The sequence below is a fragment of the Saccostrea cucullata genome, unplaced genomic scaffold, assembly GCF_032062105.1.
Source record: "Saccostrea cucullata isolate Sc308-1 unplaced genomic scaffold, CSIRO_AGI_Scuc_v1 ctg4760, whole genome shotgun sequence".
In the NCBI taxonomy this organism is placed as follows: domain Eukaryota; kingdom Metazoa; phylum Mollusca; class Bivalvia; order Ostreida; family Ostreidae; genus Saccostrea; species Saccostrea cuccullata.
The window spans coordinates 31,086-43,046 of record NW_026930939.1 but is presented as its reverse complement, the minus strand read 5'-3'; the positions used below and the strand labels follow the sequence as shown (position 1 = coordinate 43,046).

The following is an 11,961-nucleotide window of genomic DNA, read 5'->3' as shown; positions in this document are numbered from 1 at the left end:
AAAAATGCCAAAATTGTTAACGACAAGATGAGTGAGGATTTCACAGCTCTTCATATTGCCGCTGTTAACGGTTACGTAGAGATAGCTAGTACTCTAATACAGAAAGTGAGTATAGTCATTTCCTTCAACTAGTTTGTTTTAAAACTGATATGGCATCAACCAATGGTAACAATGCATATACTAAGTATTTATTCGATGTATTTCTTGGCTTCTTGTGTCTTGCTAGGTTAGTCATGTAGTTATGCATTTCAAACAAAAAGTTTTGAATAGTCTATGTTTGTCTTGTGTTTTCTTCTCACTGCAAATCATCGTTCTTAGGGCCGATGTGATGTGAATGCCAGGGACAAGGACAAAAGAACACCTTTAATAATCAGTGTAGCGCAAGGCCATAAAAGAACAACGGAGGTTCTAATAGCAGCTAGTGGGTCACGGCTAAAGCCATTGTCAAACGTTTACTGAAGAAATACGATAAATCTGTAGACAGAAATCTATAATCTAACTAAATTATGCTGACAAGAGGTTTAGAACTTTGTTGTTTTTAGCCATTTGAAGTAACATACTCATAGGTTGTCATGTGAGGAAAAACTCCTATGATATGTATACATTATAGTATTATCAAAGTCATTCAAGATTTTTAAAAAATCAGAAACCAAACTATATTAGATAATTTAAAAAAAATAAGAAGACTTTCGTCATTTTGAAATGTGACTTTTCAAGATGTTTTTGATCCTCAGCTGATTTGAATACTATTTGCAGGTTGCGATGTCAATGCACAGGACATAAATGGTAACACCGCTTTACATGTAGCCCAGATGAAGAACTATTTTCCAGTGGTATGAAGTGAAAATCTATTATTTGTATTCTGTTTAAGAATAAATTGGTACTATGAAGAGAAACCCCTTTATACTTAAATCCACGTAACCCCTTTATACTTAAATTGAAATTTTGAATTATGTTAAGATAAAAAATTTGATATTATACAGATTTTAATCTGAATTATGTCCACAGCCCATCAATTAAAATGCACAAATTGTCGACCAAATGTTTGTATTTACAGCATTTCGATTCACATGGCATATTGCTATGTGAATTTTACTTAAAACGTTCAATTAGTCTCCTATAATTGGTAAACAGATACATAATTTATATTATTTTGTTCATTCAACAAATAAATAATGTTCTTCTTAAATAAATGAAGCATATATGCAGTTCTTGAAAAACAATTTTCAGACATTATCTTGAATCAAATTTTAAACATTCTAAGACTACAAAAAGATGAAAAAAGATACACACATTTTTTAAGGAATCACTCTCTAGCTAGTAGAGTATGCAAGGGCATCAACGATAGTTGGAAACGTGGGGTATTTGCATAGCCGTTACGCAAAAATTATCCAACATTTCCAACTATCGTTGATGTACTCTACTTACTAGACAGTGATTCGTAACCCATTATTTTCGTTTAGTTAAAAGTTAAGGTAAATATCAAAAAATCGTAAAAGAGCCTCCATACTATACATTGTCTTAGTGTAAAAGTAAGTCGTCAACTGTAACTAATAATCAGCGCTCCACATAAAACTTAGCTCCTGACATATCGCTTGACGGTAGAATGATCAAGATATCAACCCTACTAACTTTAAAAGAGTTATCACAGAGAAAATATATAAAAATGGAAATATTTGTATTTTGACAAACTAAATGCACAAATCTTAAAAAGTTGAGATGAATTTTTTCAATTTTCTGTCCTTTGTAGAAACCTAAAACTTTATTACCATAATTTAGAATGCTTACACACACAACAAAGCAACAGTATATAAAGCCCTTTCTTAGTTTGAAGTGTTTTTTAAAAAGACAATCGTGACAATGGAGAGCAAAAGGTGTACCAATATATGGCATACATTAAACTTTGACTGAAACTTAAAGTGCATCTGTAATAATTTTATATGAATGTACACAAAGAATACACTATCGTTTTCAAATTGTGATTACAATTTACAGATAATACCTAAAATTTTAAGACGTATCCATCTATTATTGTTTGAATCACCAGAATCACCTTTGTTAAAAACAGGAACTGTTTAAATGTGGTCGAAAAATATCTTTGAATTCTATGAAGCAGAATGTATGCGATAGACGGTCAATAGCTTTGATATTATCTCAAAGATTTATACCATATATAATTTATCAAAAAAAAGGAGGTCGTGTGTCTTCTACAACTTTGTCATTCAAAATACTGGATCATGCCAACAATGTTATTTTGGTTCCTAGAGAGTTAACCCCTGAATCTCTAATTGTCTGTCGCATGAGAAAGCATTTGCTTAGTTGTTAGTTTTCTAATTCATCTATTTTGCAGCATTTGAAAACAAATCAAGAGGACGGAAAAAACGTTGGCACAGAAATCTTATGTACTTTACTAGAAGCCAAGGCAGATATTCACATTAAAAACAAAGACAAGAAATCCCCTCTGGATTTGGCTGAAGATGAAAAAACAAAACAGTTCATGACTAGGTAAGCAGAACAGTTTTAGATTCAAAAGGTGATGATAACGGATAATGATCTAAAAAAACTCTGAAAACGATGAATGTCGACCGGCTTTGGGCCCCGTGTATTGATCAGATAGGTGGAATTATTTGAGTGAGTTTGAGTTTAAAACAAAAGTCTATCATATCGGTAAAAATACAACCCAAACATAGGTTGCATTTGCTTTCAAGGCAATTATAATGATATAAGAATCTATGAAATATCGGCCTTAAAAAGGAGGTTAAAATCCCTGGAATATGAACTTATCGCTAAGTAGCTGACTTCTCTTATCATATTTTCTGATCATATTTTGAAATATTACCAGATTATCTAAAAATGCTGGTGCTGCCACACTTGCTACTACAAAGAGAGGTATTGGACTTCCCCTTGACTGGGAGAAGATGGGATCAGAAAGTTTCAAAAGAGTTCCCCTCTCTCCAGATGCTGGTGGTATGATACAGAAGGAGTATGAAATGGTTGCACAGAAGTTCAAGAAGACATTAGGACAAGTCAAGATATTGCAAATAGACAGAGTTCAAAATATGCTGTATTGGGAACACTATCAATTGTAAGTCACTAATATGTACCATACATAATCTTTTTCTAAGGACTTCTTGTTTTAATGCAGGTTGATAGGCTATAACTGTATAGAAAAGAACGAATTGCATAAAAAGTTTTCTTGTACCCACCCTTATTATTTTTTCTAAGCATGCGAAGACATCTCGAAAGCAAATATGGAGGCATTGGATGTTCCAATGAGAGGGACCTATTTCATGGTACTATACCAAAGATAGTAAATGCCATCTGCAAAGACAACTTTGACTTTCGTCTGGCAGGTGATAGAGTTGGGACTCTAATAGGGCACGGTGCTTATTTTGCAATGGATGCCAAGTATTCTGATTTGTATGCAACACCAGATGAACAGAGGCACAAGTACATGTTTCTAGCCAAAGTTTTGTGTGGAAAATGGTGTGTTGGGGATGGAAAGTATAAAAGGCCTCCCCCTGTTGATCCTTCGAGAGAAGATTCAGAACTTTATGACTCATGTGTAGATAATCAGGATAATCCAAGAATCGTCTGTGTATTTGATAAGAATCAATATTATCCTCACTATGTGATCAGATACAAATAAGATTTTATTGAACGCTTTCATCACAGTTTTACATATATCCACTAGTTTGAAAATCTAGATATTGTAACAATTTTATTTCAGTGATTAGCTGTATATAAAAATAAAATGAAACTATATCAAATTATTGAATAGCAATAGAATTTGAATTCTGTTGGTTTCCTGGTCGTGTTGTAGAAACTTTACCGAACAATTAATAATTTTTAGTATGTTTTACAATCTGTATTATTATAAAATGTGTTGATTTATTAAACTTTGATGTGCAAACAGTAATCATCTTATGCTTTGTTAAAGATATGTTGAATTATATTTAAAAATAATAATGACGAAATGGTCATGAGGCTTATATTTGTTATACCCCCACTTGAAAAGCAAGAGGGTGTATAGTAATCGGTATGTCCGTCCGTCTGTGCGTCAGTTTGTCTGTTACGCTTTGTGGTACCCATCTGTTATCCGCAACTCGTCTCATACCACTGAATGAAATTTCACGGAATCTTTATTACATATTGCCATTGTGCAACTCTTATTTTACTTTTTGATCTGATACATACTTTGGGTTTCCCACATCAAGACATGAAACTTACATTATATTCATATGGGAGGCGGGAGTATCATTTAGAGAGCTCATTGCTCAAAGTGCTTCTAGTTTTTCTTGCAATGCTGCATTATAATAAAAGTAATTTTATTATTTTATAATATAATAAAAGTAATATGAACTGCTAAAAATATTATAAATGTAATATGGTGTTCATTAATACTGATTAAAAAAAAGAAATCATCACTTTCATCTTTCAAATGGAATTTAAGCTTCTTGATGTGAAAAAAGGACATCAATCTGCCAAACTTGTCCGTGAAAATAAATAGGACCCGACACTCTAAACCAAATTTTGATTGACTTTTTTTCTTATTTGAATGATAATCATATAATAACGTATAAATATATATAAATGTAAAAATAAATGATAAAATGAAGAGTTAATCGATGGTTGTATAACGGATACTTGACTTAAAATCCGCCTCTTCAGGTGTCTACCTTAGCAGTTTCGACTTATGGTTATTGTTCGACTTTAAAGCTTAAAAAATCTTTAAAAACACTTTCGCAAAAAACAAACATTTATAAGGGACTTTTACATTATAACACATACACTATGCACATAAACAGTAACAGTTGTTTGTAAGAAGCTTTAGGACCAACAATACAATTGAACAGGGGGTCTATGGGCCTTAGAGGTCACCTGAGTATCATGCTTTCCATCAACTGAATTTGATTCATGTTTTAAACCAGAGGCAATGGAATTCACAATTTCAAAAGAGGCACCTTTGCTTATTATAATTATACACTCAGCTTGCTTACTTTGGTTATTTAATACCCGGAGGTAGATCAGAGTAACAAAAGACAAGAGGCCCAAGGGCCTTATAGGTCACCTAAGCATCATGCAAAAACTTTCCAGTGCTTGAATTTGGTTCATATTTTAAGCAAGATGCTATGGCATTTATAATTTTGAAAGAGGCACCATTGCTAATCATAACTACATGTTTATAGTTACTTAACAATTGCACAGTTTGGTTACTTAATACCCATAGGCAAGGTAGAGGAACAAAAAATCCATTTCAACTAATCAGTAATATTCAGCAATAATCAGTAGTGCCCCTACCACACATGAACCCCTGACCCTGGTTCCACACATTGCACGATTTTGAAAAGGCACCCTTGCTTATCAAAAATATTTAATTAATACAAACGGGCAGATTTCAAACAATTAATTCATTTTCAGAATATAAGAGTAGAAGCCCCCCCCCCTCTGTGGTACCCCTGATCCTGGGGCCTTGAAATTCAAAATTATGGAAGAAGGACTCTTGCTCATCATAACTATATAAGTAGTTCGTCTGCTTACATGTAATAACCTGGAACAGAGACATTTTCAAAGAATTCATGTATTTTCACTATGAAAGTATAATTATAATTAATAGAGCCCCACCCTAACACCAGGGCTCCTGACCCTGGGGCCTTGAAATTCAGAATTCTAGAAGAAGGGCTCATGCTCATTATAACTATGTACGTACTTAATTACTGTGGTTTCATCAATTTTCGTTGGCATAAAATTTCGTTGATTTTGTGAAACAGACATTTTCGAGGATACGTAATTTATGGACAAAAGCATTGCCTATACAAATGAATGTCAGATTTCGTAATTCATGGAACATTTGAATTCGTGGATCTACTCAACAACGAAATCCACGACAATTGGTGCTCAACGAATATTGATGAAACCACAGTAGTTTATTTAATACCCAGTAGCAGAGAAGATATTCAAAGAATTCATGTATTTTCACTATATAATCAATAAAGAACCCCACCCTAACACCAGAATCCCTGACCCTGGGGCCATAAAATTCACAATTTTGGTAGAGGCACTCTTGCTCAACATAACTATGTACTTAATTAGTTTATTTATTACCCTGGAGCAGAGAAGAAGATTTTCAAAGAATTCATGTATTTTCACTGTATATTCAATAGAGAGCTCCACCCTAACACCAGAACCCCTGACCCTGGGGGTCATAACATTCACAATTTTGGTAGAGGCACTCTTGCTCATCATAACTATGTATTTAGTTAGTTTATTTATTACCCAGGAGCAGAGAAGAAGATTTTCAAAGAAATAATGCATTTTCACTATATAACCTATTTAGCCCCGCCCTAGCACTAGTACCCCGACCCTGGGGCCTTGAAATTCACAAATTTGGAAGAGGCACTCTTGGTTATCATAACTATGTACTTAATTAGTTTATTCAATACTTAGGAGCAGAGAAGAAGATATTCAAAGAATTCATGTATTTTCACTGTATAATCAATAGAGACCCCCACCCTAACACCAGAACCCCTGACCCTGGAGTAATAAAATTCACAATTTTGGTAGAGGCACTCTTGCTCATCATAACTATGTATTTAGTTAGTTTATTTATTACCCAGGAGCAGAGAAGAAGATTTTCAAAGAACTAGTGCATTTTCACTATATAACCTACATGTGTAGTACCCGCATCATTATTCTTTACAAATCTATCGTGTCCTATCGTGCGTGTATCCTATCGTATCGTGCGTGTATCCTATCGTATCGTGTTTTCCGTTTATCAGGTTTTCCGTTTTCTATCGTGTTTTGCGCTTATCGTGTAGATCGTTTATCGGATTCTATCGTGTATCGTGTTTTGCATTTATCGTGTATATTCAGAAACCCTCGTTTTTTATCTTTACAATAGGAAGAAACTACCGAGTATTCCGAGTTTTTTTTTTTCGTTTTGTGAACTAAAATAAGATTACATTAACCGAGAAAGAAAAAAAGAAAGTTTTATCTCTTAGTATTTCATTTATTAAAAGAAATATTAAAGCGTAGAAGGAACATAACAAATAATAAATGAATTCATTCATCAATAATAAATTAAATGGTTTAATAATTATGGTCAAGCAATGAGTGTTTGTCAAAATTAAAACCATTTCGGGAATGAAATAATCGAACCCCTGACTTTATTTTTGATTTATCGAATTGTATGCTTTTTTTTGGTCAAAATCAAATATTATCGTGATTTTCTTAAATTTTTCAGAGTAACTAAAGGAAGAATTTCGGTAAGCCAAGATGTATGCGTACCCTAATAAATAAATAAATAATAAACAAGGACTGATATGTGTCTTTTTAAAAAAAAAAGTTATGTTCGTTTTCCCCATATTTATCGTCAATTAAATAATATTAATCATGCATTTATGACTCTGATCTGCATGTAAAATAATTATTTAAAGTCGTGATATTATTACGCTCAATTTTTAAATTACAAATTATAAATCACAATAATAAAATATGTATAATGCATTCATTCTTTCTTTATTTCCCCGAACCGGAGATTCTATATAACATGACAACATATATGAACAGTGAAACATATTTACAACATTATAAGTGAAAATCAGTTAGATGAAAAACAACAAAAAATAGCTATAAATAATAATAATAAATAAACAATTCGCGTGACATTGAAAGTTATGAGGAAGTAAATAAGTAAAAAAATCACAAACAGATATAGACCAGATTAATTGATTGCATTACTCTGTAGAAATGGGCTGCTGCGTCCCTTATGAATTTAAAGTTATGTATGTGAAGATCAGGGTTGTCGAAAGCGACGTTTCCAGTTGCGGAGATTCGAGATCCAAGAAGGAACAAGTAAAGATCTTGCTGGGAAAGTCCAGTTCGGCGCCAAGATTAATACTGAAGTCTTCGATGATTGTCTCCCACCAGGCATCTCTGTATGAAGATGTTCCAGAGCATGAAGTGGACAGATGTTCGAAAACATTCGTAAACGTTCTTTTACAGATAGGACAACATTCTTCTGGTATATTCAAAAGGGTCCAGAGTTTAGCGATAAATTTACATAACTGAACTTCGTAGATATTTGAAGGGATAGACCAGAGGATTTTGGGCGATTTTCCAGAGCACACAATATTGAATTGCAAGAAATCAGAGTCATTATTCATCCGCTCCTGTCGAGATGATGAAACGTGAGCAAGAACAGAGGTTTTGACAGTTCTTTTCCATTCAGATTTCGAGGGGAAAGAGCCTTCACACAAGTACTTTTTAAGGAAGTGACAGAGGTTGTATTTAGACAGTATTGAGATAATATCCGGAATGAATCCATAACACACGATATTGTTGTTTTGCAGGTAGTCAAAAAGGCGATTCAGGAATAACTGTTTTGTGAGAAAACTGGGGTCTAGTTCGCAAAGACGGCCAAAGAATTGTAGCTTTTTAATGTCAATTTCTGCGGATATTGGGATAAGACCAAGAAGACTCTCACACATGTCGGATCTTGTTTGTTTAGGCAGAGACATTGTGTGTTTACAAATGAAATGCTGAAACGTGCTGAGAAGTTTAATATCCTTTTGCCGGAGATCACACCAAAGTTCACTTCCATATAAGACGGCAGGGAGCACCACCTTCTTGTACAAGTTAACAACGGTAACGGGATTTAAGTGTTCGCATGCCTTCGTAGCAAAATAGGGTTGGCGTTCTTTCCTACAGGCATTGTGGGTTCTCTCGCTTGGATTCATCTTACAGTGTAGGAAGATCCCAAGATGGTTGTAGGTCTCCGACAGGTGAACAGGTTCTTCACCTAATCTCCAAGACAGAGAGGTACCAAGGCGGTTTCCGGCTCGGGTAAAGAGGAGAACACTTGACTTGCTGGCATTAAATTTGAATCGCCATCGCGTGGAATAACTGTACGCAGCGTCGAGCATATTCTGTAGTCCTACAGGGGAGAGAGCTATACAGGAAATGGCGTCAGCAAGAGTTGGGTTTGAACTGGCGATACTATATATCCCGGTGTTGTGACCTGTTCGTTGAGTAGATCGTTGTTGAACACCAAGTACAAGAAAGTGGAGAGCACCCCTCCCTGTCGTACACCTTGGATAACGGGAAACCATTCGGAGTTCGTTTGGTTTACAGCAACAGAGCAGGATGTGTCGGTGTGGCAGTCATCGATGAGAGACCATAAGTGGCCAGATATACCAAGCTGATGCAATTTAAACATTAGGCCATGTCTCCAGACAGTGTCAAAGGCCTGGGTGTCGAGAAAGGCAACAAAAACCGGACTTCCGTGTTCAATATTATAAAATATTGTCTCTTGTAGGTTGAAGGAAGCAGTAATACAACCCAACTTTTGTTGAAATCCTTGTTGTTGGAAATTAGGAAAATGGATATTCGACAGATGAAATGTTTTTTTTGCATATCTGAGAGCTTAGCGCAGGTGTACATGTGTAAGGGTAGCAGATACATATTCTGTTGACACAGTTTACATGTATTAATGCACTACGCATAGATCTATCATATTAGAATATTTACATCCACTGAATTTTTTCCTCTTTATTTCTTAAGAAAACCCATTGCGTTCATCACTGTATGAACTACATTAGGCATATCACCTGTACAGTTTTCTTGATCAGTGGCCGTTCCATCAATGAAACGTTCAAAGACGTTCGCATCATTAACACAATAATTAATATTTTTAATCCTACTTAAAATGATAATTTAAACAGATATAAATATAAACAATAAAATGTCTTTCTTTGTTTGTTATTACTGGAATGAACGGTCGCAGCTATTGCAGAAAAAATTTACATAACCCGCTTACGCGGGTTATGTATTTTTTCTGCAACAGCTGCTTCCGTTCATTCCAGTAATAACAAACAAAGAAAGCATTTTATTGTTTAATTCATTGATTTTGTTTGAGCCGATTTCTTTTATCCTTTCCTTCAGCCGGTCTCTTACATGTACAAGTATTTTCCCCCTAAGATTTCAACTTTTAATTGCGATTTCTTTAATACATAGCAGATTGCAAGTCTAAACATTAAATACAAATAATATTTGATTTATTGCGTTAATTCCTCCTGTAAAGTAATTACATATAAGCACTTGTAGATAAGATTATATAGAAATAATAAAATATCCATTTTTTTCATTCATAATAAATCTATTTCTAGAGTTTTATCAATTTAAAACAGTACCAGTGAAAAGCAGCACACATCTAATTTAAGTGCAACCATTGCTAAAATAAATGTAATTAAACGATTCAGAGTTCAAACTAAATATGCGAATTTCGACATTTACACAAATAATTGGAAATTTCCATCATTGAATAGAAATAAGAAAAATGAAAACAGTCTCCGTCTTCTAATAATTCATTAAACCGGTGTCAAAAAAATAAATTGGATAAAAAACTTCTTCGGTAATAAAACAATAATTTTTTTCGTTTTGTCAAAAAACGTTCCGCATTTTGAAACAATCCTATCAGGTTTTGCGTATATCCTATCGTGAAGATCATTTATCAGGTCTATCGTGTTTTGCGTTTATCGTGTTTTGCGTGTATCGTGTTTTGCGTTTATCGTGTTTTGCGTGTATCCTATCGTATCGTGCGTGTATCCTATCGTATCGTGTATCCTGTAAAGAATAACGATGCGGGTACTGTGTATTTAGCCCCGCCCTAGCACTAGAACCCCTGACCCTGGGGCCATGAATTTCACAATTTTGGTAGAGGACCTAATGCTGATTACAATCATACCAACAGTTTGACTGCTTGATGTTCAGGAGTAAAGAAAGAAGATTTTTAAAGATTGCTCCAATTTTAGTGGTTTTTGCCCCACACCCAGGCCTCAGGGGGGCAGGGACCATGAATTTCACAATTTTTGTTCCCCTTCACCCATAGATGATATATGCCAAATTTGGTTGAAATTGGTTCAGTGGTTTCAGAGAAGAAGCTGAAAATGTTCAAATGTTAACGCACGACGCACGACGGACGACAGACGACGGACGACGACGGACGAAAACAGATAGCAATAGGTCATCTGAGTTTACTCAGGTGACCTAAAAATGCATATTCACTTTTTGTGAATGTTAGGGCCCCTGGGTCAGGAATTCTTGTGTTATGGCTCCACCCCAGTTGTGCACCTCATCACACAGGAACCACTGACTCTGGGGCCACATCTTTCAAAATTTTGGAAAATTTATAAATTTTATTTCATCATGTTGATTAATACTAAAATGCAGGTTTCAAAACATTAAATTATTTTCAGATTATATTACCCCCCCCCCCCTCAGTACATTGTACCTCTATCCCAGGGGCCAGGAAATTAACCATTTTTGGAAGTCGCAGGTTTCTTTGTCATAAATATAAACTAAGATCATTGACATAATACCCAGGAACAAAGGAAAAGATTTTCAAAAAATTCATTCATTTTCACTGTAAAAACATTATGAGCCCAGCCCTAACACAAGAAGCCCTGACCCAGGGGCCCTTATATTCAAAAATCTCACAGAGGCATCCTTCCTCCTCATAATTATGTACATAGTTCATTGATTAAATACCTAGGAATGTTTTAATCCTATTTCAAAGGAAATGAGATAAGATACAATTAGTTACAAATGAGCACATAGTAAAAACATAGAGAGAATTTAACAGATAAACGTCCGAATTTATAATAAAATATAGAAAAGTTATCTTAATTCAAAAATATTAATTTTGCTCGGTGATAGTAATATTGAAAAATTTCACCCCTTGAAAACCATTGTCTACCTCGGCTGCGCCTCGGTTGAGAATGGTTTTCTTGGGGTGATCATTTTCAATATTATACTCAACTATCCTTCTTTATGCAATATTTATACAGTATAATATATAATATGTGGGTACATAGATATGCCTTAAACAATAACGTCTCTTCAATAATGTTTTTAATTCTGTAAACTCTCAGTATAACATCAAACGAATAACTACAACATGGT

At 34.4% G+C, this 11,961-nt stretch overlaps 1 protein-coding gene across 1 annotated transcript; it reads left to right on the top strand.

Annotated features, from left to right (window-relative positions):
* The first annotated feature begins 6 nt into the window (after positions 1–6).
* LOC134230677 (protein mono-ADP-ribosyltransferase TIPARP-like) lies at positions 7–3,656 on the top strand. The gene is made up of 6 exons (XM_062712514.1): positions 7–105; positions 319–421; positions 757–833; positions 2,351–2,505; positions 2,843–3,085; positions 3,226–3,656. Exons 1-6 carry the CDS (start codon positions 28–30, stop codon positions 3,647–3,649), a joined length of 1,080 nt encoding a protein of 359 aa, XP_062568498.1. The 5' UTR covers positions 7–27; the 3' UTR covers positions 3,650–3,656.
* The last annotated feature ends 8,305 nt before the right edge of the window (positions 3,657–11,961 follow it).